The 27,167-nt window shown below is 41.1% G+C and overlaps 1 protein-coding gene across 5 annotated transcripts; it reads left to right on the plus strand.

Moving 5' to 3' along the window:
• Window positions 1-4: 4 nt before the first annotated feature.
• gabrg1 (gamma-aminobutyric acid type A receptor subunit gamma1) lies at window positions 5-26,722 on the plus strand. 5 transcript variants are annotated; one of them, XR_005609461.1, is made up of 11 exons: window positions 5-226; window positions 13,385-13,545; window positions 15,125-15,192; window positions 15,769-15,989; window positions 16,227-16,309; window positions 17,111-17,248; window positions 18,303-18,455; window positions 20,647-20,846; window positions 20,935-20,952; window positions 25,908-26,041; window positions 26,126-26,722. XR_005609461.1 is itself a non-coding variant. In XM_039603712.1 (11 exons), the coding sequence occupies exons 1-10, from the start codon at window positions 189-191 to the stop codon at window positions 25,944-25,946; spliced, it is 1,119 nt and encodes a 372-aa protein (XP_039459646.1). In that variant the 5' UTR covers window positions 5-188; the 3' UTR covers window positions 25,947-25,988; window positions 26,126-26,722. The 5 variants fall into 5 exon arrangements, 4 of the variants coding, with proteins under 4 accessions (XP_039459646.1, XP_039459645.1, XP_039459644.1 ...); XM_039603712.1 differs by having other exon boundaries at window positions 25,908-25,988; XM_039603711.1 differs by having other exon boundaries at window positions 25,908-26,722.
• The last annotated feature ends 445 nt before the right edge of the window (window positions 26,723-27,167 follow it).

Consider the following 27,167-nt stretch of genomic DNA (forward strand, 5'->3'; position numbering starts at 1 on the left):
GCAGCAGCCTCCTCCCCCTCCACACATATCATGGACCCATCTCACATTGTTCTGTCGCTACATTGAGCATCATCTGTATTTTCGACGGATATTCCGCGATTTCCCTTTTTGGCGTGGACAGCGCTGTGTGCTTCGCTCCAGAGGAGAGGATAAAACTCCTGCTTTTCAGAGAAGCGCAAGACAAAGACATGTATCACTGGCTGCTCTACGTGTTTCTGGGTGTCTGGTAAGTGTGTATTGATGCAAATGAGCAGCAATGTCTCGATCGGGGCAGTTAACACCGACAAACGAATTGAGGTAATGACTGCAGATGTCGCCGCCTCTGCGCTCTGTCCTCGACATAATCCGCTGCGTTTTTCTTGTGGTGGTTTTATAGCAGGATGCTGTTTTGTCAGGAAAAATGTTTTGCTTTCATTTCAGCGTTTTTTTCTCCGTCGCGTCTAATAGATTTTTATTTGACCTCCATACAAGTTTATTACTGAGAAGGTAATAAACCATAACGCTTTATCTGTCTTGTTACATCAGTAGAATATCTCGGGTCTCTTCATGAACGAATAGCTGATGATTTAGTTCTTGGACAGACGCAAAAGTCTTCTTATAATCAGGACTTTTGTCACCAAGGTGTGAATTATGTCATGACTCTGAATCAACTTGAGCTTTATTAACACAACCCTGGCACCAGTTCTCTGAAACAGTCACTTTAAGGACTTTGTAAGGTAAAAACCTAACATATATTGGAGACCCACTGGGTTTAAATCTGGGACTCTCGGCCATTTGACCTTAGAACTGAAGAAGCTTCTCGGATGAGAGGTGAAACGTCTTCAAGCAACTCAAAGAAGTCCAGACGCTTTTCTTTGCAAACTCCTTTGACTACGATGACCTGGATGACTGAGAACCTTCACAGACATATATTGGAGAGAGACTCATCAGTTGATGTACAGCAGACCCAGGTTCAAGGAGCCGCATTCATCTACTGTGACTTATTCCACAGGAGCCTGATAGTTGAAGGCTCTGCCTCACATTCTACTTTTGGAAACTCACCAAACCAAAAATAAGCATAAAAGCAAAATGCTTTACTAAGGGGCATGCAATACTAACAGGTCTTTAAATGGCCTGTATTTGTATAGCGCTTTACTAGTCCCTAAGGACCCCAAAGCGCTTTACACAACCAGACATCCACCCATTCACACACACATTCACATACTGGTGATGGCAAGCTACATTGTAGCCACAGCCACCCTGGGGCGCACTGACAGAGGCGAGGCTGCCGGACACTGGCGCCACCGGGCCCTCTGACCACCACCACCAGTAGGCAACGGGTGAAGTGTCTTGCCCAAGGACACAACGGCCGAGACTGTCCAAGCCGGGGTGATATGGCCTGATTATTCAGGACTTTGTATATCAGAAGAAGCATTTTACAAACAATTCTGGATTTAAAACAGAGTAATAAAAAAAAGGATATCTATCCCACTCTCACTCGTTTTGGATCAGCTGAAGTCTTTTCAGGGAACTTTTTTTTAAACCCGTCCTGTCCAGCAGTTGTAGCAAGCAGATTAATGGTCTAAATGCTTTGTTGTGCCAAACATATTTGCTTTCCCAACAGGACCAACGTAGACTCTCTGTAGGCTCCTCTTGGTAATGTTTTGGTTGTGTTATTATTCATATTATTGTCTGCGTGGACATTATGCTGGAGCAGACAGTGGGTCTAGGCCAGATTGGCAAAAGATAGGCGAAAAAAGTGGAGAGAAAAGCGAGAAAAGAGAAAAGAATGGTGGTGAGGGGAAAAATCCAGGATGAAGCAAACAGACAATCTGGGTCTGTAACTGCTGCATCTGTAACAAAGCACTCTCAAACAATACACGACACCTGAAAGACAAAACGGGAAGGTACACAATCAAATATATAATTTCACTGTGTGTGTGTGTTGGTGTGTGGGTGCATGTGTGTTTGTGAGTGATAAACAGAGTGGATGTGAGCGTGTGTTATGAAGCCTATTTGAAAGAAAAAGGTCATAAATTGCAACAATGGGAACTTTCAGGGAACTTTTAGAAAAGCCTGCTAATAAAAGTGTTTTAAAAGGAGCAGTCTGTAAGGGATTATAGTTGGAATTCTGTGAATTCCAGCCTAGAATTAACAAATGCATGGTCATGTTTCCCAGCAGTCTGAAACGAGATAGTTCCAACTTTAGCAATATTTTAGCAGAGATGACAGACGTCCTGGATATTTGTTTATCCTGGATATTTGTGGCTGTAGCTCAGGTGTTAGAGCAGGTCACCTACTAATCGGAAGGTTGGTGATTCAATCCCCGTCTGCTCCAGTCTGCATGCCAAATATCCTTGGACAAGATGCTAACCCCAAGTTGCTCTCTGATGCATCCATTGGAGTGTGAATCATTGAAGACTCTAGTGGACCCAGGGTCACCCAAACTGGGAGCACTGAAGATTGAAAAGCAACAGAGAAAATAATGAAACAAACCAAAAAAATAGGTATAACAGTTCTGTGGAAGCTCAGGAATAAGGGTTATTGTGCTTTATTCTAATAGGGTTTCTATACAGTTACTCTAACCTTTGAGAAATTTTGACCAGGATTTGTCCTTCAACTTGCTCAATAAACAACTGTGTTGCACTGCTGTCTTTCATCTGCCTACTATTGCTAAAAGAGAAGCATTCTGTCTCTGAGTGATACTGAAAAGCTAGTTCATGCAGTTATTATTTCTAGGCTACTTTAAAAGCCTTCAGTTAATCCAAAACACTGCAGAAAGAGTACTTCCACGGACTAGAAAGAGAGACCACTGAATGATCTGCGTGCACCTTTCATGCGGTGTGGCCACTGGAGTGAAGTGTGGTGTGAACAGTGGTTGATTGGTAGTTCCAGGAGGATGTTGACCACTCACTGAATACCCAGGCTTTTTTTCTCTACTGTGTTATGTCGAGCCTCCCACTCCAACGGCTTACGATTAATGTGTACCACGAAGTAGTCAACCCCCAAGCTCCACCTGCCCCAGGGTCTCCAGGATTGCAGCCAACCCCTGCACATTCTCTGCCCAGGTGTTGCTTTGGGGCAACTGTGTGTAAATCAAATTGAATTGCAATGAATTGATAACATCATCCAGCATCCTGCCCATAAGGCACTGGAAAGCCAAACATCCTGAAAGGAAGAGTGTAAAATTGTTGCAAAGCATATGGAGTGGATAACATCATGTTTCCTTGGTCTCTGCCAGAAGCTCTTGGTTATATCCAGTGTTGTGAAAAAGCAAGCAGTACTAATCCAGTCCAGGAGCTTGTTGACCTAGGCCCTGGGATAAACATCAAACTGTGAAACCTTACTGATGTCCGTCTGTGAAGGTTCTCAGTCATCCAGGTCATCGTAGTCAAAGGAGTTTGCAAAGAAAAGCGTCTGGACTTCTTTAAGTTGCTTGAAGACGTTTCACCTCTCATCCGAGAAGCTTCTTCAGTTCTAAGGTCAAATGGCCGAGAGTCCCAGATTTAAACCCAGTGGGAGTATCCCCCCAAGGAGGGACAAAGGACCCCCTGGTGATCCTCTAATCACATGCGCCAAGGTGTGAAAGCGGGTGTGGGACCTAATCAGCCAGGGTTTCGGGTGAGCCCATTGTGAAACCTGGCCCCACCTTGTCATGTGAATTCCTGAGGTCAGATGGCCCAGGATGTGAGTGGGCATTAAGGCGTCTGGGGAGGGAACTCAAAACTGGATTATAGATGGCAGACAGTTGGTGTCGTAAACCACCGCCTCTGTTCAAAGATGGTCGCTCACAGTGGACATAGATGGCCTCTTTCACTCCTCTTTCAAACCATCTGTCCTCTCTGTCCAATATGTGAACATTGGCATCCTCGAAAGAGTGACCTTTATCCTTAAGATGCAGGTGGACTGCTGAGTCTTGTCCTGTGGAGGTGGCTCTTCTATGTTGTGCCATGCGCTTGTGAAGTGGCTGTTTGGTCTCTCCAATGTAGAGGTCCGGGCATTCCTCGCTGCACTGTACCGCATACACCACGTTGTTCAGTCTGTGTTTTGGAGTTTTGTCTTTCGGGTGAACCAGTTTGTGTCTGAGTGTGTTGTTGGGTCTGAAGTACACTGGGATGTCGTGTTTGGAGAAAACTCTCCTGAGTTTCTCTGATACACCGGCAGACTTGATTCTACAGAGAGCACAGAATCACCTTCTAAGTGAAAGGATAAGACAGGTCCATTTCACTATAGATGCGCTCCAGATCAAGATCAGCCAGACTCTGCAGGAATTGGAAACCCTTCTACCCTCTCCAATCTTAGAAGAGGTTCACAAGTTTGTGGACAAGGCTCAGCGGGCCCAACACTCTCAAGGAAAAGAAAGACAACGCAGGAAATTTCACACCTTGCTTTCAAAAACCCACACTCCTCAGTCTGAAACCACACAACTCAGAGAAGAAAACACACCTGAAGACAGTCGGGAGAAATGGGTAAAGAACTTTTCAGACCGGAATCTCACTGAACCTGAAAAGAGGGTTTTAGCCAAAGGACTCAATTTCGCCATTTCTCCGCAACAGTTGCCCATAGTGGACCTCATCACAGCCACAGAAACCGCCATACGGATTAATAAATTATCACAGACAGAAGCAGAGCAAATCAGGATGAAAGTCTCAGCCACCCTCTCCAGTGCTAAAGTCCCTCCGTCTAACCTCACCCTACAAGAAAAGAAGGCCGTCGCTTCCCTGAGCAAAGACCACAACATCACTATATTACCAGCGGATAAGGGAAGGTGCACTGTGGTCCTAAACACAACAGATTACCACACAAAGATCACTACTCTCCTCAGTGACAACAACACCTACGAAGCTTTAAAACGAGACCCCACAAGCAGCTACAAAAGAAAGTTATAGCTTGCCTTCAAGACCTTGAAAAGGACAAAATCATTGACCGCCTCAAATATCACCGCCTTTATCCAGGGGATGCCATACCCTGCATTTATGGACTTCCTAAGATCCACAAGGAAGGGGTCCCACTCAGACCCATAGTCAGTAGCATAAACTCAGCCACTTACAACATTGCGAAACACCTTGCTACCATCCTTGCACCTCTCGTGGGGAACACCCCACACCACATCAAGAACTCCACCGACTTCACCGACAAGGTCCAGAAACTTACCCTGGATCCAGATGAAACCATGGTGTCCTTTGATGTAGTCTCTCTCTTCACTTGCATACCCACCACGGAAGCAGTGGAGACTGTCAGAAAACGACTACAAGAAGACAGCTCCTTGGAAGACAGGACCAACTTCACACCTGATCAGATTTGCACACTGTTAGACCTCTGCCTTACCACAACATACTTCAAATACAACGAAGGCTTCTACAGACAAAAACATGGCTGTGCCATGGGCTCCCCTGTGTCACCTATTGTAGCCAACCTTTACATGGAGGAAGTGGAAAGAAAGGCTCTTGGCTCTTTTAAAGGGAGAGTACCCAGCCACTGGTACAGATATGTAGACGACACCTGGGTCAAAATCAAGACACAAGAAGTGGAATCCTTCACTGCGCACATTAACGCCGTGGATAAAAACATCAAGTTCACCAGGGAAGACACAAAGGATAACTGTTTGCCTTTCCTGGACTGCGCTGTGCACATTGAAGAGAACGGCAACCTCAACATTGAAGTTTACCGAAGCCCACACACACGGACCAGTACCTCCTCTTTGACTCCCATCACCCTCTGGAACACAAACTTGGAGTAATTAGGACCCTACACCACCGGGCAGAACTTGTTCCTCTAAGCCTCAGGGAAAAAGAAGGAACACACACATGTAAAGGAAGCACTGAAAACATGCGGTTATCCTAACTGGGCATTCATAAAGTCAGCAAAGAGGCACAGAAAAGAAGACCAGACACCAGCGAGGGAGGATAAGAAAGACAGACGCAACAACATTGTCATCCCCTATGTAGCGGTGTATCAGAGAAACTCAGGAGAGTTTTCTCCAAACACGACATCCCAGTGTACTTCAGACCCAACAACACACTCAGACACAAACTGGTTCACCCGAAAGACAAAACTCCAAAACACAGACTGAACAACGTGGTGTATGCGGTACAGTGCAGCGAGGAATGCCCGGACCTCTACATTGGAGAGACCAAACAGCCACTTCACAAGCGCATGGCACAACATAGAAGAGCCACCTCCACAGGACAAGACTCAGCAGTCCACCTGCATCTTAAGGATAAAGGTCACTCTTTCGAGGATGCCAATGTTCACATATTGGACAGAGAGGACAGATGGTTTGAAAGAGGAGTGAAAGAGGCCATCTATGTCCACTGTGAGCGACCATCTTTGAACAGAGGCGGTGGTTTACGACACCAACTGTCTGCCATCTATAATCCAGTTTTGAGTTCCCTCCCCAGACGCCTTAATGCCCACTCACATCCTGGGCCATCTGACCTCAGGAATTCACATGACAAGGTGGGGCCAGGTTTCACAATGGGCTCACCCGAAACCCTGGCTGATTAGGTCCCACACCCGCTTTCACACCTTGGCGCATGTGATTAGAGGATCACCAGGGGGTCCTTTGTCCCTCCTTGGGGGGATACTCCCACTGGGTTTAAATCTGGGACTCTCGGCCATTTGACCTTAGAACTGAAGAAGCTTCTCGGATGAGAGGTGAAACGTCTTCAAGCAACTTAAAGAAGTCCAGACGCTTTTCTTTGCAAACTTACTGATGTCCCTATTCTTTTTTGATGTGCTGAGAATAAATAACCAATACTCAGAGCAGGTCCAATCAACAACAATTATTTATTAAACACATATGTGGTAGATCCACCCGACACCACCCAAAGTGCGGTCCGATAGATCTCAAAGAGGAACTACACAGGCTTCATTATTTAAAGGGCTGTCCACGCCCTGTCTGCATAAGCAAAGTATATTATCCTGCAACAGTGACAGTTAAGTTCAACCACTTCTAAGGCACTAATGTTTACACTTCACTTACAGTCTCAACGCTCTTTCACCCCAATCTGTTTCCTCTTATTCTCTTTTAGCAGCATAAAAATAGGCAGTGTTCTCTGCAACTCTGCACAAAGCTTCCTGTTCTGCAGTTTCAGTCTGGCTAAAGTTGACACAGTTCATAACTGAAAAGTGGCCTTTTTAATAGCCTGTTGTTTCACTAGCTGGGCCCACGTCCTCATTTTAGGTTTGACAGTGTTTTAGTAGGTAAAGGTGAATGCTTTGACATGAATTGAGATGCAGTTTGGGGAAGGCCTCAAAGGGGACTGGCGAGGGCTCCCGGGCCTGGCAGATCCCCGTGTACTAAATAGAAGCGAAGAAGTTAAAGAATAGAGAACAAGGAGGGAGGGAGGGTGAGGCACTTAAACGAGAATGATCAGCTTGCAGAACGGGGGGAACCTATATAGATGACAGCCGGAAGGAGCGTGTTTGGAGGCGTGGTCCTGCTCCTGAAATTCTGATACATAATCTCCAATAAATGCATCAGACAAAATACACAGCAAATAAGCACTGGAAAATATATTTTCCTAATACTGACCATGCACTAATCTAGACAAAACCATGTTGGCCCATCTTTCTTCATGACTAAAACTATGGGGCTACACTGTACAAGACTCTTCTTTTACTCCTATCTCCAGCATAGCATTTCCTTCTGAACTTTTCTCTTGTGTTCAGGGTCCTATAGGTCCTACAATCTCTAGGGTCATGACTACACTGTCACACTCAATATAATGTCGTATTAGTGTGGTGTATCATGGCATGGCTGAAGAACACATCAGCAAACCACCGTTGCAAAGCTGCAACATGTTCTCTCTGGGCTGTTGTGACATGGTCATGACAAAGGAGTGAGGTGGTACCTCAGACCACAACTCACTGCTCACTGCCTCACAGGCACTCGCTCCCTCCAAGCTTTCAGAAGGTTGAGATGGTGTATTTGTGTTGCTCTACTCCTGTCAGAATATAATTGACATTTCCCACTTTCCATCTGACCACAAAATGCACCTTGTCACTTGGTGAGTAACTTTAAGCTGAATGAAGGGAGCAATATAAGCACCAGTCTAAACCGTCACAGTCTAGGTCCCCTGTTATACAGACACTGCTGACAGTCCCAAGCCTGAAGCAAATTCTGCTGTCATAACGTGTTAGATCCATTTTGAACACGTGGTCAAATGGGGCCTTGATTTCTGATAAAGGGTGGAACTACCCTTTTGGAACTGGCATCCCTCAGATACCCAGCAAATAGAACTCTCATAAAATTGTCCACAGTTTTATCATATTCAATGTAACCAGTTATCTGGTTAAAATGAGGCAAGTGAAAAATAGCATTTTTTTTTAGCATTAAAACTAGGGGTTTTCTTCAAGTGTCATTACTCACTCAAGAAAGCCTGTCCCTAATCATTGCAAAATAGCCGTACATTTATACTGCATTAGGACGGCATTTTATCACCTGGTCAAAGGTTAAGTGATGACCCTGAGCATTATCACAAGATTGCAGGAAAAGCACCGATGCCTGAGCCTCTCCAGATAGTACGGGAAGCAGGCATGCAGCCCATTCTGCCACTAGCCATTTACATCCCACCGCTGTGGCCTAACAAATTTCAGGAAAGACTGTGAGTCATCCGTCTCCATCATCTTATATAGCATGACTGAAGGAGCCATGGGAAGCACAGGTGGTTGAGCTGTGGCCACACTGGGCCACAAGGTTTTCCTGCAACTGGGAGTGTTGTTCGCTTGCAGTGCCTGCAGCTGCATCCAGTTAACGAGCAGCCAGGTCTGCCACCAGAACAGATGTCCCACAAGGGACAAATTCAAATACCTTCTCCAAGAGAAAAATGAAAACTTTATGTGTGAAGAAGTTCATGAAGTCATTACTAGTTAACGTTAAAGGGATGGTTGGCTCAGTAGAGCTCTGACTGTTTGTCAGCCTGGCTACAGTGCTGAAGAGAAACCTGGGGTTGTTCTTATTTTCTTCAATCAGTGACGAATAGTAAGATGTTCTAGCTTTGTGGAGGGCTTTCTTATAAAGCAGCAAACTATTTCTCCAGGCTAAATGATGATCCTCTAAATTTGTGACACGCCATTTCCTCTCCAGCTTACGAGTCATCTGCTTTAGGCTACGTACTAGGTTCCTACACTTGGCGTTCCACAAAGTCTGCACAAACAACTCTCAACAACTTTTCTACTTATTTTATTCTGAGTGCTCAGTATGCAATTAACTATTAAAGTGATCTAAAATTAATTACAGTCCCCATACCATTTGCTAGGGATTTATTCATGCATTTATTACTTCCAGGCTGGACTACTGTAATTCATTATTATCAGGATGTCCTAAAAACTCACTGAAAAGCCTTCAGCTAATCCAAAATGCTGCAGCAAGAGTCCTGACAGGGACTAGAAAGAGAGAGCAGATTTCTCCTGTACTCCTATACTGTACTATATTAAATCCAGAATGAATTTAAAATTCTGCTCCTCACATACAAGGTATTGAATAATCAGGCCCCATCTTATCTTGAAGACCCGATAGTACAGCCCAATTGAGCATTTTGCTGTAAGACTGCAGACTTACTTGTGCTTCTTAGGGTTAAAAGTAGAATGGGAGGCAGAGCACTCAGCTTCCAGGGCCCTCTTCTGTGGAAACAGCTCCGAGTTTGGATTTCAAAGACAAACTACTGATTATTAACCTCTCGCTTTCTTCCAGAGTGTGTCTTTTATCCTGTCTTCTTCCCATCATCCCTAACCAGACATGGCAGATGGCTGCCCATTCCTGAGTTTGGTTGTACTGCAGATTTCTTCTTGTTACAAGGGAGTCTTTTGTTCCCAATTTTTCCAAGTGCTTGCTCAAAGGGGGTTGTTTGATTGTTGGGATTTCTATTTGTTATTGTAGAGTCTTTAGCTTACAATATAAACCACCTTCAGTGACTGTTGCTGTCATTTGGTGCGGTAAATTGAATTTAAGTTCTCTCTTCTTTCTGTCTCTTCTTCTTAATTTCTTTCCAAACGTTTAGCAAACCTTTGTATTTAAAGGGAGACCTGTTTCAGTCAGAACATCTTTATCTGAAAACTAACTTGCTTATTTTTTGCTAACCCTAAACCTCACGGTAGCATGTCTGTCGCTAAGTAAATCCTCACACATGCATCATAGACACAGCATTTCTCTTGGTTGGTGTTATTTATACATAGCTTTCCTACTGTTCACTGCTTTGCAGCAGCACTCAGTCGGCCCAGTCCATTGTTGTCACCTTTCTACCGCCTGCTCTGGTCTCTTCTCTCCACACACCACAACTAGAAGAGGCATAATTAGTTAATGGCTCGCTGCTGTGCCAGTTAGCACCCTTCGGGGTGAGACTGGTTAAGGGGCTGGTCAGCTCTGCAAAGCTGGAGTAGTAAGCAGCCAGCCCCTAAAAACTGCCTCCCCTCCATTTTGGTCTTCAGACAGGCACAATGTGATGACTGCTGTCTTCTCAGTCTGAGGGTGCACCCGCCCTCCTCCCAAGTGGTACCCCAGATAGCGTACCTGACACCGTCATGAAGTGCTTTGATAAGCTGGTCTTGACACACATCAACTCTGTGGTCCCAGACACTGTGGACCTTCTACAGTTCACCTACTGCTCTCTGTTCTTTCAGGACATAAGCGAACAGTCGAGCTTAGGCGACAGTGGCATGCCGTGGGTGGCAACCTTGGCTAACTCTCAGTGGACAACAACGGACTGCCCACTCAGTCTCCAGCCACATACTGTTGCCTCTCTGCTGCCAGCTCTACTCTTATTTCCCCTGACTACCTGACTGCCATACCAGAAAGTTGATTCTGTTCATGTGGGCATTGCATTTTCAGTGGGAAGAACATTTTGTCACTCATCCAGGTGACCTCTTAGCTGACTGCAGGTTTTCAAATGTTTCTCCCCACTGAAAACACAACATCCAGATAGGCAGGATAAACTTTCTGGGATTTCCTTAATTGAATGATTGAGCATGTAATCAAGCCATTATTATATGTTAAAGCGATACAGATATATGATATATAGATCATATTGTAATTCAGTCCACCTCTCAGTGGTTGTTGTGAGCGACTGGTGTATATTTTCTGGTATTTTTACATAAACTACAAGTTCACACAAACATTTAACACTTTAAAACCTGAACCATGAAATAACTGCCAGAAATCTTTAATTTTTTGATAATGGAGTGTTTGTTGAACTGTTAGATAAAATATATAAAAAGATATATCAAATTTTAAGCTGCACATGAGTTTTAATTTAGCCATATTTTTGCAGTTTAGTGATTAAAAACATATCATGCAATTTATATCATTTTTTGAGGTTAAAAAAAAGTCATGCTGATGATGTAGAAGTTTGAAAACCTCACAAAACACATATCAAGTACGATACACTTGGCTTTAAAGGGTTAAATTACATATATATATATATATATATATATATATATATATATATATATATATATATATATATATAGGCACAGAGGCACTAATCATGGCAGCACAAGAACAAGCTCTGAGTACAAGATCCATAGAGGCTGGGGTCTATCACACCAGGCAAGACCCCAGGTGCAGGCTGTGTAAAGATGCCCCAGAGACAATCCAGCACATAACAGCAGGGTGCAAGATGCTAGCAGGCAAGGCATACATGGAGCGCCATAACCAAGTGGCCGGCATAGTGTACAGGAACATCTGTGCCGAGTATAACCTGGAAGTCCCGAGGTCAAAATGGGAGATGCCCCAAGGGTGGTGGAGAATGACCGAGCTAAGATCCTGTGGGACTTCCAGATACAGACGGACAAAATGGTGGTGGCTAACCAACCGGACATAGTGGTGGTAGACAAACAGAAGAAGACGGCTGTAGTGATCGATGTAGCGGTTCCGAATGACAGCAACATCAGGAAGAAGGAACACGAGAAGCTGGAGAAATACCAAGGGCTCAGAGAAGAGCTCGAGAGGATGTGGAGGGTGAAGGTAACGGTGGTCCCCGTGGTAATCGGAGCACTAGGTGCGGTGACTCCCAAGCTAGGCGAGTGGCTCCAGCAGATCCCGGGAAGAACATCGGAGATCTCTGTCCAGAAGAGCGTGGTCCTGGGAACAGCTAAGATACTGCGCAGGACCCTCAAGCTCCCAGGCCTCTGGTAGAGGACCCGAGCTTGAAGGATAAACCGCCCGTAGGGGCGTGCTGGGTGTTTTTATATATATATATATGGACACACCTGCTCATTTAATGTTTTTTCTTTATTTTCATGACTATTTACATTGTAGATTCTCACTGAAGGCATCAAACTATGAATGAACACATATGGAGTTATGTAGTAAACAAAAAAGTGTGAAATAACTCAAAACATGTTTGATATTTTAGAGTCTTCAGTCCCCCTTTGCCTTTATTACTGCTTTGCTCACTCTTGGCCTTCTCTCGATGAGCTTCATGAGGTCCTCCATGCTTCACAGTGGAAACCATGCATGTAGAGACCATCCATTCACCTTTTCTGTGTTGTAGAAAAACATGACGGTTGGAACCAAAGATCTCAAATTTGGACTCGTCAGACCACAGCACAGATTTCCTCTGGGCTAATGTCCATTCCTTGTGTTTCTTGGCCCAAACAAATCTCTCTGCTTGTTGCTTTTCCTCAGTCGTGGTTTCTTAGCAGCTGTTTGACCATAAAGGCCTGATTCACACAGTCTCCTCTGAACAGTTGATGCACAGATGTGTCTGTTACTGGAGCTCTGTGTGGCATTTATCTGGGCTCTGATCTGAGCTGCTGTTAACTTGTGATTTCTGAGGCAGGTGACTCGGATGAATTTATCCTCAGCAGCAGAAGTTACTCTTGGTCCTCATGTGAGCCAGTTTCAATTTTCGGACTGACTGACCTTCAGTTCTTAAAGTAATGATGGACTGTCGTTTCTCTTTACTTAGCTTAGTTCTTACCATAATATGAGTTCTAACAGTTGTCAAATAGGGCTGTCAGCTGTGCACCAACCTGACTTCTGCACAACACAACTGATGGTCCCAGCGTCATTAAGAAGGCAACAAACGAACCCTGACAGGCACACCTGTGGAGTAGAAACCATGTCAGGTGACTACATCATGAAACTCACTGAGAGAAGGCCGAGGGTTGCAGCTCTGTCAACAAAGCAAAGGGTGGCTACTTACAGGAATCACAAATATAAAACATATTTATCAATTTTTCTATGTTACATAATTCCATATATCTTGTGTCATATATTTAACGTCTTCAGTATGTACCTACAATGTAGAAAGTAGTAAAAATAAAGAACCAACCATTAAATGAGAAGGTGTGTCCAAATGTTTTGCTGGTAGTATACATGTATGTGTGTGTGTGTGTGTGTGTGTTTGTGTCTGTGTGTGTGTGTCTGTGTTTGATTTTTACAATGTTTTCTCTTCCACAGTTCAGCTATTGGACCCAGTAAACAGGACGAAGAGGACTATGAAGATGTACCCATAAATAAGACCTGGGTGTTATCACCAAAGGTCTATGAGAGCGATGTAACGCTGATCCTTAATAAACTGCTGCAAGGTTATGACAACAAACTACGACCTGATATTGGAGGTATATCACTTCAATTTAGCTGTCCTAAATTCACAATTATAGTTATCTTAAGGGACTTTTCATTGTACGATAAAGATGATATTACAACATTATGTCATGTAACACTGTGTGGCAGGCAGAGGTTGGACCCAAAAACATTTGGAAACAAAGGGAGTAAACTAAAGAAGGCAACTAGATTGCTCCAAACTACAAATACTACAAACAAAAATACAAAAAGACTAATAGGAACAACCAAAAAACTAGAAACTAGTGACAGAAAACTAGAGAACTACGAGGCTCGGAGGTTATGAGGGAAAATACAGAGTTCACAGGAGACATGGGAACACACAACAAACTGGGATGACATAACAACGAGCAGAAGGAAACTGAGGACTTAAATACAGACAGGATAATGAGAGGATGGGCAACAGGTGGAAACAGAGCTGGAATCGATACAGACCAGCAGGACAGGGGAAAGAAAACAGGATACAGTGTACATAGAACGAGAGACTGTCAAAATAAAACAGGAAGTACAATAAACAAAGACTAAGACACACAGAGAGCCGGGGGAAACAGACAGACATGACTGACTGAGGAGACAAAGGGAACACCAAACACTGAGACAAGAGATAAACAACATGAAGAGAAAGCTGACTAAACACAGGACTGAGGGAGGAAGAACTCGAAGATTACTAAGAACCAAAGGCCATGAACCTCAGAATCACATAGAATATTCTAAATAAGCAGTAATGTCCAGAAACACTGGATCCAAGACCCAGAACCATGACAATTATAGAGTGAAACAGTGATTTAGTCAGCACTGCATGATTCCATAAGTATTTAGATAGACTCTTATAAATTCAGATTTAATCATAAATATTTGCATACTGTACTGATGACAAAAAATGTATTTTTTTCTTTATTTTTTAATTAAAAGTTCAGTAATAGTAATGAGTCACGTCATTACTGTTACTAAGTAAAGTCTGTGAAGAATGCTAGGCAATATAGTTCACCAAATACTAATAAATGTTGCTCTGCATATGAAATTCTGTCCTGTCATGAGTATCAGCTCCCCTTCGGCTTCTGTCTTCCGCTGTCAGGTTGTATAGAGTTGATCTTCAGGGCAATTTTGAACTTTTGGAATAATAGTAACAACAGTTATCTTATCTTATCTTAATAAAGGTTATTTTATCTTAACAGAAGGTATTTTGGTCTGTGGTTTAACAGATATGGTCTATGCACCTGTCACTGATTCAGGTGTGCAGAGTTTTCCTAAATTAGTTCTGTAATATCGTCCAAGAGACGAGCTTTATCTAGCAGTGGATTAAAACAGATTTTTTTAATTATATATCTTTGATTTGAATTAATGATGAGCCCTGTGACAGGCTGGTGACCTGACCTATGTGTACTTTACTGTTAGTTGGATGCATGCTGAATTATGTCCTGTATCTTTTTCTCATACTTGAGAAATATTTTAATATGCACACAGGACTCTGATGTATTTTCCATCATTTCTGGAATTCTGACCAGACTTTCAGTAAACATAAATTCACCCCACCTCCAAATAAATGATGTGCAGTATCTCTCTGTTGTGTTTCAGTGAGGCCCACAGTGATTGAAACAGCTGTGTATGTCAACAGCATTGGACCAGTGGACCCTATCAACATGGTAAGCCTGCCTCTGAACATATCTCTAGATTCTTTATCCAGGGTTATTGAATGTCTTTACAAACCTGAACAGTATCTGGACAACTTCTATTCATACTACAGTTTGAATGCTCTTTCAAAGAAGTCCCCTAACGGTATGTTTTTCCATGGCTTTCAACTTCAACCCACTGAGGAAGAGTCCTCCTCAGGAAATGGAGGCGGAAACCTCTGTTTAAATAAAGTGAAATGTGGTCCAAAGTGCAAAATACTTATTAAGCGAAAATCTCAAAAATTAAGATTCTAATTGCTTTAATTATTTAGCAGTTTTAACACTTATTTAGTGAATGTTGATCATTTAATGTCACTCTTTATGGTCAATGTGTCATCAAAGTCATTCAGAAGCATTCAAACAAACTTTTGACATTTTTATAACATCTCAGTGAAAAAAGAGAAGTGATAAGAGAACATGCTGAGGGGATATAGAATATATATGTAGTCAAATATGCAACACATTATCGAGGTGGCAAAAGCAAATTCTGCTAGTAACTGGTTAAAAATTGTTCTGGTTTATTTGCATTGATTCCAAAATCTGTTGCAGGAATACACAATTGACATCTTCTTTGCCCAGACATGGTATGACAGCCGTCTGAAGTTCAATAGCTCAATGAAGCTGCTCATGCTCAACAGTAACATGGTAGGCAAAATATGGATTCCAGACACATTCTTCCGGAATTCCCGAAAATCAAACGCCCACTGGATCACTACTCCCAACCGCCTCCTTAGGTTGTGGAGCAATGGGAGAGTCATGTACACATTAAGGTAGGACAGTTTTGTAGCCAGTGTGCTAACGTCTTTGAAAGTATTTGTCATTTGTGCAGCTTTAGTGTGTACATCTGTTTTTTGTCATGTAGTTCTCTTTTAAGTGAATCCAATTTGTCAAAGTGTGATAGTTTTTTATGCATTTAAAAAGAGAACATACGGTGACTTTAATACTATTAGGCAGGGAAAAACAATTCCGACGTATTATTTTTTCTGACATAATTCTGTTTTTGTCAGGTTGACTATAAATGCGGAGTGTTACCTTAAGCTGCATAACTTTCCAATGGATGAGCACTCGTGTCCACTGGAGTTTTCAAGCTGTAGGTGGTCAAACATATTCCCCTCTCATTGTTGAGTCTGTCATCTCAACTGCAGTTTCTGTAATTTATCAGAAAGTCATACCGACTAAGCCTTTATTCGCCCTCTCCTTGCCCAATGCCCCATCTGCTTGAGGCTGGCCACTTTAAGCTTGTGCCAATCTATCATCTACTTCACCAGGAGAGAGAGGGAGAGGAAGCCACACAGTCCCATTTCTTGGACAGACTTAATGAATTATGCACTTTTTTCTGTGCTGTCATGTTGTCTGTTTCATTTGTCACGTGCATTGTGCTTTGGCTGCTCATCTCTTATTGTTGTCTTAATCTTCTTTGTAGCTTCGCTTCTTCAATGTTAGAAGAAGGACAAACGCATTACAGACATTTGGTGTAAAAACAGTTTTTCATACTTTTTTTTTGTTTTTTTTGTTTATCTCATTGTGACAATGTTAATGGAGTCTGAGCATGTCAATGCAAATAAAAGTTGATATTTGCTTTTATCTTAATTGGAGCCATTGTATTTCCTAAACATAGGCCTTTCTTAAGCTTTATTAACATGTAACCCATAACCTTAGAAGTATTAGAACGACATCCTTAAATTAGCATTTTGAATCATTTAAACCTTCAAACATGTAAACATTAGAGAACTACTACAAGCAGAAGTCAGATGAATATATAGTGGTCTAAATAAACTAAGACTTTGACAAAGAATTTTCTCTCTTTTAATACGCACCTCAGGTGGAGCTCTCATTTGTACTTTCTTGTCAAAAACACAGTTATTTACAGTTATGTGTGTTTGGGCTGCAGATGGTTATCCTAAAAACGAGATCATGTATCAGTGGCAGAGACGAGCAGTAGAGGTGGCGGACCAGCGGTACTGGAGACTCTACCAGTTTGCCTTTGTGGGGTTGAGGAACACCTCTGATGTCGCACACACGCAATCAGGTTAGACACTGTAACCAAGTTCACTATCATAGTATCTTTTTTTAAATGAGCTTTATTTGACAAACAATGAGTATACAACATACGAACAGATGAAGTATACAAAAGAACAGAACATGAACACACAAAACCAGGGTTAAAAAAAAATAATTATATGAATACACGCAAAAATTCACATATATACATTGTTTTGAGAGCCTTTTTGTTGGTTGAGTCTGATATTGATTGTATGTACAATTCCACATCCTTAAGAAAATGACAGAAATATGGTGTTTTATTAATAAACTTACTTTTATGGATAAAACATTTTGCTAAAAGTATTAACAAATTTATTATAATTTTTTTTTTCCATTTTTCTTGGGGAACTTAAAGAAACAGAATAAAACATTTTCCCATCGTAAAGAAAACTCTCTTAAAATATGGACAAAGACAAACCTGCTAAATTCTTTCCAGAATCTGTGTGTAGAAGAACAGTACCCATAAAGACGTGTCACAGTTTCTGGATGATCCCCACAGAAAGTGCAATTAGTATTTATGTCTCTTTGAAATTTTACCATGTAGTGACTGGCTGGATAACATTTATGAAGAATTTTCAATTCAATTTCATCAGATATTCATGCGGATCATCCAGACTGTCTTCCACTTGATATCTGGAACATATCCGTTCCAGTAAGATATTATATATGGGAGAGACACGATATGTTCTTGGAATAAACTACGTGTTCTCTTATTGCTGTTACTAAGTTCCTGTGAAAAGCAGATTTTTCCCACTGCTGACTCAGCTGGATCAGGGAGAGTGACTGAGGTAGATATTAAGCTGTCAGTGTTTTTATATAACATTAAGTACCTGAGGGTCTGGCACCAAGCACCATTGAGAATTCCCGAACACTGACTGGAAAATTATATAGTGCAAGAAATTTGTTATAAGTCACTATCATAGTATCAATGTTGACTTTAATGTTATGCTACAAGAATTTAGCTGTCGTTGTTTTATGAAAGCAGAGAGTCAACGTTATCACATAAATTTGTTTTTGCCCTTCATTTATTAAACTTTCAGGGGAATATGTCATCATGACAATCTTTTTTGACCTGAGTCGGAGAATGGGTTACTTCACCATCCAGACCTACATTCCCTGCAGCATGATTGTGGTTTTATCCTGGGTCTCCTTCTGGATTAACAAGGACGCCGTCCCAGCACGAACATCTCTAGGTTTGATCATTTAATTCAGGCACAGATAAAATCAGACTGTAAATGTCCCCTTCCTGTAAATTACTGTAATATCCTTTAATCTTTGAAATATTTAAATATAATAAGGTGTAATCAGCTTCTGAATATTCTTACTATAAATTATACAGCACACGTTACAGTTTGTGATATCTGAAAGTTGAGGGTGAAGTATTCTCCCTGTGATGGTGTCACTGGTTTAAGGTGTGCAGGACTAGAAAAGGATGATTGCATACTCTCTGCTCAATAAATAGATTTATCCTTATTTTTCACAATCAGTCAGTCTTAAATTGAAAGTTGTTTAACTGGCCGTTGCATTTTCAGTGGAATAAGTGTTTCATCACTGCTCAAACCTCCCTGTCCAGCACATCCTCATCATTGACAGTGTCCACTGGCCTGCAGGTCTAAATAGACCCGGCCATACGAGGTCGTGCTCTGTGTCGTGTCATAGCCAGAGGTTGTTCGGTTTCCTGAGTGTAGAAGTTACAGCATACACTCTATTCTCTGGGTCTTTTTGATATGATGTCCTTCTTCTTCTGTGCTCGCTGTCTCTATGGGGATGGTGTTCGCCCACCCAATGTGTATTTCAGTGGACGATGAGAGTCAAAACTTAAAAACTGATCTATATGCGTATAACAGGTGAAGATGGCAAAAGTACAGATATGCTGTACTTAAGTAGTACTTAAGTAGAAGTACAAATACTACTGTAAAAAAATACTCCAGTAAAAGTTGTACTTTTTTGTATTTTTACTGGACTCTTTCACATTCTGCTGGTCTGAGCAGGGAGGCAAGGAGGCCGTTTATGTGAAAAGACTGATCAATGGCTCTTCTGTGAGTAGCACTCATGACCACTGATCAATGGTCATGGCAATTTGTATACTAAGGATCATGAAACTGACCTCATGGCCCATGTTAGTCACTGGTGCCAGTTTGGTAATTATGCAGATTTACATTTTTTTAAGGCTGGGAAAACCTGCAGTCAGCCGAGACTAAAGAAGTCATTGAATGCATGATGAAGACACTGAAATGCTGCTTCATGTTGAACAGAATCAGCTTTCTTCCAATTTCTTTCTGTCTTGTATGCTTCCACTCTTGCTATGCTAATTCTTTAGAAACTTCAGAAGCTTTGTGGTAAACTCAGTTAATATTATTTCACTTCCCGTGTCTCTTGCCAGCATCATATGTACCATGTGCTCGTGAGGAGGACCATTCACAGTGATATAGTAAAAGGACACACTAGTGCATAAACTGAACACTCAGCTATTACATGTAAAATAGGTGAATAACGTATATATGTTTTTGTCATGATCCTGGGTCCGTGTGACCCAGCGTTTTGTGTTTTTCTATTTAGTGTGATTTTGGTTCTGTTCTTCTTCTGTTTAGTGTTTACTCTGTTCGGCCCGTGTGTGTCCTTGTATGTGTAGTTCCTGTTTTATTGTGACGGTCTGTGTCTTATGTCAGTGTGTCCTGTTTACGTTCCCCACCTCGTCAGCTGTTATGTCTCCCAGGTGTGTTCCTCCTGTTTCCCATCCCCCTGATTACTGGTGTGTATTTATTGTGTGTGTTCACTCGTCCTCGTTGCTGGTTCGTCTGTGTTGTTTCCCTTCGGTCTCCCTGCGTCTCTCCATGTGTTTCCTCGGACCTCCCTGCATCTTCGTTTCTGGTTTGCTTTGTTAGTTTTCCCAGTTTAGGTTTACCGGTTAGTGTCACCCGCCATTTCTGTTTATTTGTATCACTGTTAATAAATTCTCACCTGCACTTGAGCTGCCGCTGCCTGGTCCTAATTAATTCCCACACGGCTTGCACCCGCAAACCGTGACAGTTTTTTATTTTTCCTTTTCTTTGTCCTGTCATAATTTAGATGACTAACGAAAAGTAATTTATTCAAATAAATAAATGTATTTGTTATATTTTGCTTTTGACAAAGTTAGAAAACAATGTCCAAGTAAACGCTGTTGTTGCCATACACATTAAAAAAATATTCCTTGTCTGTTCCTGTAACGTAGAAGTTTCCTTTATAGAAGTCTTATGAGGTGCTGCTGCTTATACTCCTGCAATTCTTCTATTCAAGTCAAGCTAAAAAACAAGTCCAACATTTAAACCACCTTGTGTTTATGTGTCTATGAATATTTGTAGGACTGATATTCTACCACTAAATTTGTCTCAATCCATTTAGGTATCACTACAGTGCTTACCATGACGACTCTCAGTACCATCTCCAGGAAGTCCCTGCCAAAGGTTTCCTACATCACCGCCATGGACCTTTTTGTCTCTGTCTGCTTCATCTTCACCTTTGCTGCTCTTATGGAGTATGGCACTTTGCACTATTTCACCAGTAACAGACAGACAAAGAAGGCTAAAGCCAGCAACACACAGGTACCAGATTTTTATTTGATCCCTTTTTCATTAAAGCCACAGCATCGAGTACTAACACAGGAAAATGACTGTGTGTGTTCCTCTACAGCAGAAAGCATCAAGCATGGTGAATATCCGACCCAGCCCGTCGCTGTTGCAGATGAATAACATTGTACCCTATCATGGGGAGGATGATTATGCTTATGAGTGTTTAGATGGAAAAGACTGTGCCAGCTTCTTTTGCTGCTTTGACGACTGCCGTTCAGGTGCCTGGCGTGAAAACAGGATGCACGTGCGAGTTTCCAAGATCGATTCTTATTCACGAATATTCTTTCCTACTGCTTTTGGCCTTTTCAATCTGGTTTATTGGATAGGTTATTTATATTTATAAAACTGGCACCTCAAAGGACAACCGGAGCGTATCATATACAAATATTTCACAGAGACTGAGCTACTTGTATATAGTTAGAAATAGGAGGTAGTCATTTTAACGGCTTACTGTTACCAGCCGTCCGATTCCAGCAAGATGCAAAAGTCAAAATAGGAAAAGAACCCTGAATTTCATTGAAACTATAGTTATGGACATTTGGAATGACACCAAATGTTTGCACAGGTTAAACTCGAGAGGACACGGAGGAGTTTTTGGCGTCACTTTTTAATATAGTTTGTTTATTCCTTGCTGCTGTGAAGGTGCATTGTAGCTGTAATATATAATGGCAAACTATTTGATTTTTTTAACTCTTTTAGAAAAGCCAGTAGCTATTATTATATAACTAAACTGATTTTCATCAGGTCAGCAGCCAATATTTGAAATATCAGCAGTGTGTTTGAGAAATCTATGATCCTATTGGTCATTACAACACGACCACGGAGCGTGTCGCTAAATAGCTGAAAAACTGGAGCATTATGATCGGTGAGGTCAACTGGACCAGCTTCTGCTCAGAATCTAGAAAGGATAAAGTATCGGCCAAACGTTGAGTTGTCAAGAAGTGGTTGTTTTTACAGAGGCCAGATTTTATATTATAACATCATAAAGATGTTGCTCTGCTGAAGGCACAATTCTGAATTTAAAGGAAGATACAAACTAGACTTGCATTTCCTTTTATACATTTTTCCTGCATATAAAACACAGTGTGACTTTTGCCGCATGACAAACAGCAGTGCGTACTGAAATGTTTTCAGTAACATTGTCTTAGAGTTACAACATTTTCAATAAAGTTTTAATGGCAGCTTTCAACAATTTAAAAAAATACAATACACTAGATTTTTACTTAAAGCTTGCTTTGTTTCATATTTTTCCTCAGAAATAACAGAGGCTCATAAACCTTTGAGCCTATTTTGCAGTGAGGTAGAAAAGTCTATTTACCATATATCACTGTTTAAGTCATGCCAGTGGAAATTTGGACCCCTGTTCTCAAAACTATGATCTTAATATTTTGGTCTTCTGTTGTTTTGTAATACTCAAATCAAAATTAGGGCTCCAGCTGAAATCATACTTGCTGGATATTGGACTGTACAGTAAGTTTCTCATATTGTAGTGCTGTCTGAATGTATAACATTGCTATCTGGACTACGGAGAGCAATTTCCCTTGAAAGTGTTATGAATGTGTGATATGATCCACAAGCCTGAACTAAGATTTACAAATCAGCAATTTCTGTGGAACTTCTGCAGACTCATAAATGCAGGCTCCAATCCACATACAGACACAAAGCAATGTGACCGCACAGCTGAAGCTGAACATAATAAACTGTGGAAAAATAGTCAGTATTTATTCAGATTTGGATGAACGCATTTGTAAAATAGTTTTACGTGCTTCATATTTGTGTCTGGATTGGTGTACGCATTAGTGAGTCCACAAAAGTTACACACAAATCACTGCACACATTTGTAAGTCTGAGTTTATGCTTGTGGATCATATTGTACACATTCTTTACCATTTTAAGGCAGATTTCTCTTCATGATGCCCTCAAAGTATCGCACAATGTGCCATCGTGCTCAGCACCAACAGAAAAATGTCAGATGGAGAAGATGAAAGAGAAGGTGGTGCCTTAAAGAACTATTTTTGGATTCAATGTTGCTACTTAAAATAGCCACATCAAAAAAACAGGGACTCACATCCACAGAAATAACAGACTTGAAATCACTCTGCAGTTTGTTAATAAAATTTTTGGGGATAGCTACAGTGAAGAGTGACAGGAAAGGGAAGTCAGGTTCAAACCCAGACCAGCTGCTCTAAGCCATGCGGAGTATGGTCACCTTACCGCAGCGCTGCAGTTTTAATTTGCGACAAATATTGTAAATCATGAAGCTCAAACTTTGTTTTTGAACGGGCTCAGTACTACGCAATTGTGATGATGTTAGCCAGTATTAAGATAAGTTCTATTATTGGATTTTATATAAACAATGACTGTGTATACTAATACATTTAGGATTGGGTAATTTCCTACTGCTTAACAAATGTGCAAACACAAAGTGCTGAAATGAACCTACAGCATTATGAAAAAATACTTACTAAGAATTACAGGTAAATGTTGAAGGATACAGCTTTCATTCCTAAAAATACCCATTCTTAATAAATGTACTAGTTATGGTTTAAGGAGCTCCAAAAACTACAATGACCTGGATGACTGAGAACCTTCACAGATACACTAGTTATGCTAGCGCATACTATGTGTCTGCATAGAACTAGTAAAGCATTATTTTAAAAAAGAGATTAAAACAAAGGTCAGCATTCATTCAGTTCAATTCAATTTTATTTATGAAGCGCCAAATCACAACAACAGTCACTTTATATTGCAAGGCAGACCATTCTTATTCTTTAAAACATCAGAGAGAAAACATCAAACTTGGGGATAATATGAATAGATATAAATATGCTACACCAAACTTTCCCATAAGAAAACTACAGATAATAGTTTAGTACATTTTCAGATACACCAAAGAAACATTAAATGACGCCATAGCATTTCCATATTGCCATAACACAGTTGTTCTGACATTGGTGACATGAAAATGATTTACTCACTTGGAGGTGTCAATAGACATCTCACTCTCAAACAAAAGTATTGAAAGAAGTGGTAATCTATGCAAACATTGACAGTGTAGTTATTGTTAAAGTGTGTTCATTTCTAGTTAACCGTCACTGATCGAACCAAATTATATAAAATTTGAATTACTGCAGTTATTAGTATTAACAAAACAGTAAATTAGATAACAGGTCATTAGTAATGATGTTTGAGCTCTTAAACCAAAAATCAAGCAGAAGTGTCTGATCTTCTGTAGCAGTCAAATATGTCATTTTTACTGATTCAGGTCAAAATAATTAAAAGCTGAAACACATTCAGATGAAAGAATGCAGTGTAGAAGTTAATGCAGCCTTATAATCCTGTTACTGTACCAAAAGGAAATTACATATATATGGTTTACAAAACAGTGGCCTGACTCTCATCATGACAGTGCTTTTAAATACGACAGATTGCATTTCAATAAAGTGCTGATGAAATAAAATAATATTTTGCTTTTGATTACTAATCGTTCATTAAAAAATGTGCATTTTGTCAAAGCTGTGTCTTTAGTGTTAGCACTGATAGCTTGTCTATGGCGAGATAGGGTCTAGAAAATGTGATGGTCTTTCATTCACCACAGCTTCAACACACCCCTCTTGTAACTTTTAAAATTATGATTATAATATGATTCCAATGCTTTTTATTTATTAAAACAAATATAACAAATGTTTATTGCTTACAAATGCCTGGAATGATTAACTAAATAGTTGCTCTAATGATTGAATAATATTTTCCACAGCATTGTTTTGTAAATTAGCTCATTAAAAAAAAAAGTGCTGTTTTCATTCAGCCCAGAAACCTCAAAGCATGTTGTGTGATCATGAGCACAGTGAGAGGAAGACTGGTATAGAGCTATATGTTCATTCTACTCAAGCCATATTAACACATCTCTCACACATCTGTGATACAGTGCCATTCTCTGTAATTGTTGCTCATATTGTATTGTGGCTACTATCTCAATACACTGTGACAAAATAAATCAGTGCCTAAAAACGGTTCCAATGGTTTTACATGACTGGATGTTGAAGAGGGAAAACCTCCCTTATGTTTATCATGTGAAATTTTAAAACATTTCATGATGCTAATCCTATGACACCGATGACACTGATTAATATAACTGTCAGTCAATATTAACCATGTTTTTTCAATCAGTATTTCATAGCCTGCCATTGAATTTGTGTATTTAATCCAGTCACACAATTACTTTTAGCCATGCTTCTTGTGATAGTTAGCAACTTGTTGTTTATGCAATTGAATATTTTGTTGATGATATTTCTTATATAAAATTATTTATCTATTTTCTTTTAAACTTGTCCTGTTCGGCAGTTTTAGCAAGCACACTCCTGGACTTTGTTGTGTCATACACATTTGCTTTGCCAAGAGGAGCACTATAGACTCCAGGTTCCTCTTGTTAATCTTATTTTATTTTGTTATTCACATTATTATCTCAGAGTCTTATTATGCCAAAGGTGACAGCTGGCGCGGGCCAAAACAAGAAGGAGAAATAATAAAAAAGAAAAGGTACAGAAAAAACTAAACAAAACCATCTATCATGAAGCATTTGTCCTGATACTTGATATTGAGGGTAACAACCTGCAACAACAACACCCAATTTTGAGACAAATTTTTGCCATCTTTGCACAGATACAAAAATGTAGTCTGCTTCTGTCCTGGGCTGGCCAAATTTGTGTTGATCCAGTCAAAGTCCAGTCCATGGTAGACTGGACGGTTTCCACATCCAGAAAAGTGTTACAGCACATTTTAGCCTTTTATTGCTGGTTTACCAGGATCTATACAAAAATCTTTGCTCCGTTAACCTGACTTCAGCCCAGGAAGCCTTCATCCACCTTAAGCATTGGTTTCCGTCTTTACCTGTTCTGGCTCAACTGGGTCATTCTCTGCAGTTCACTGTGGAGGTCGATGCTTCAGATTCTGGGGCAGATGCAGTGTTATCCCAGAGAGTGATTGATAAAATGCACCCCTGTGCTTTCTTTTCTCATCGCCTGTTTCCCACAGAACACAATTATAATGTGGGGGACCAAGAACTGCCGGTGATGAAGCTGGCACTGGAACAATGGAGGGACTGGCTTGAGGGAGGTGAACATCTCTGTGACGTTTGGACTGATCACCTGGCATATGGCCAAACAGCAGTATGACTAAACACATGTCAAGCCATCATGATCCTTTTCCACCCAGGCTTCCGGAATACTAAGCCAGATGCTCTCTCCCGCCAGTTCACAATCTTGGAACCCCACCCACCGAATGGAGAGTGAACTGATCCACCCAGCCCGGTGCATCATTGGATCCCTCACCTGGGAGATCGAGTCTCTGGTTGGCACAGCAAAGCAAAAAGAGCAGGAGGGCCTCCTAATCATGCGTTTGTTCTTTCAGATTTTGCCTGCCGATTCCATTTGTCCAGTTGCCTTCCCTTAGAGGTGGCTTGTCAAGGTGTCTCCACTTCCTTGTTGGTTGCTGACCTGTAAGAGATCAGCTGATTAGCTCACCTGTTGCTCATCAGGTTATTATCCTGGCCTCTTAAGACTGAAGCAAACAGTCAGTCATCATCAGATCATTTTGTCAGGCCTCAGTCATTTAAGGCTTGCTTGATTTCTGCCAGTCTAGTACTGGAATTAATCTGTTTCTGTGTATACCTCTCAGCATTTTCTGATCCCTGTAAGCTTTTGTGACTGATTGCATGTGTCTTTGGACAACCTGTAAAATCTTTGTCATCTCTCTGATGACGCCACGGCATCACAGACAATGATTTTCTTTGTTCACTTAGTCTAATCCAAAATGCTGCAGCAAGGGTACTGACAGGGACTAGAAAGAGAGAGCAGATTTCTCCTGTTTTGGCTTCCCTTCATTGGCTTCCTGTTAAATCCAGAATTGAATTCAAAATCCTGCTCCTCACATACAAGGTCTTAAATAATCAGGCCCCATCTTATCTTAATGACCTTGTAGTACCATATCACCCTATTAGAGCACTTCGCTCTCGCTCTGCAGGCTTACTTGTTGTTCCTAGAGTATTTAAAAGTAGAATGGGAGGCAGAGCCTTCAGTTTTCAGGCCCCTCTTCTGTGGAACCAACTTCCAGTTTGGATTCGGGAGACAGACACTATCTCTACTTTCAAGATTAGGCTTAAAACTTTCCTTTTTGCTAAAGCATATAGTTAGGGCTGGACCAGGTGACCCTGAATCCTCCCTTAGTTATGCTGCAATAGACGTGAGCTGCCGGGATTCCCATGATGCATTGAGTTTTTCCTTTCCAGTCACCTTT

The sequence above is a fragment of the Oreochromis aureus genome, linkage group 19 (assembly GCF_013358895.1).
Source record: "Oreochromis aureus strain Israel breed Guangdong linkage group 19, ZZ_aureus, whole genome shotgun sequence".
In the NCBI taxonomy this organism is placed as follows: Eukaryota; Metazoa; Chordata; class Actinopteri; order Cichliformes; family Cichlidae; genus Oreochromis; species Oreochromis aureus.

Bases quoted from the DNA above. Each gene is read 5' to 3' on its own strand.
- gabrg1 (XM_031759286.2), top strand. From the start codon at position 189: ATGTATCACTGGCTGCTCTACGTGTTTCTGGGTGTCTG. The intron at 15,193-15,768 runs GTAAGCCTGCCT...AATCTGTTGCAG, and splicing joins CAGTGGACCCTATCAACATG to GAATACACAATTGACATCTT. The intron at 20,847-20,934 runs GTACCAGATTTT...GTTCCTCTACAG, and splicing joins CTAAAGCCAGCAACACACAG to CAGAAAGCATCAAGCATGGT.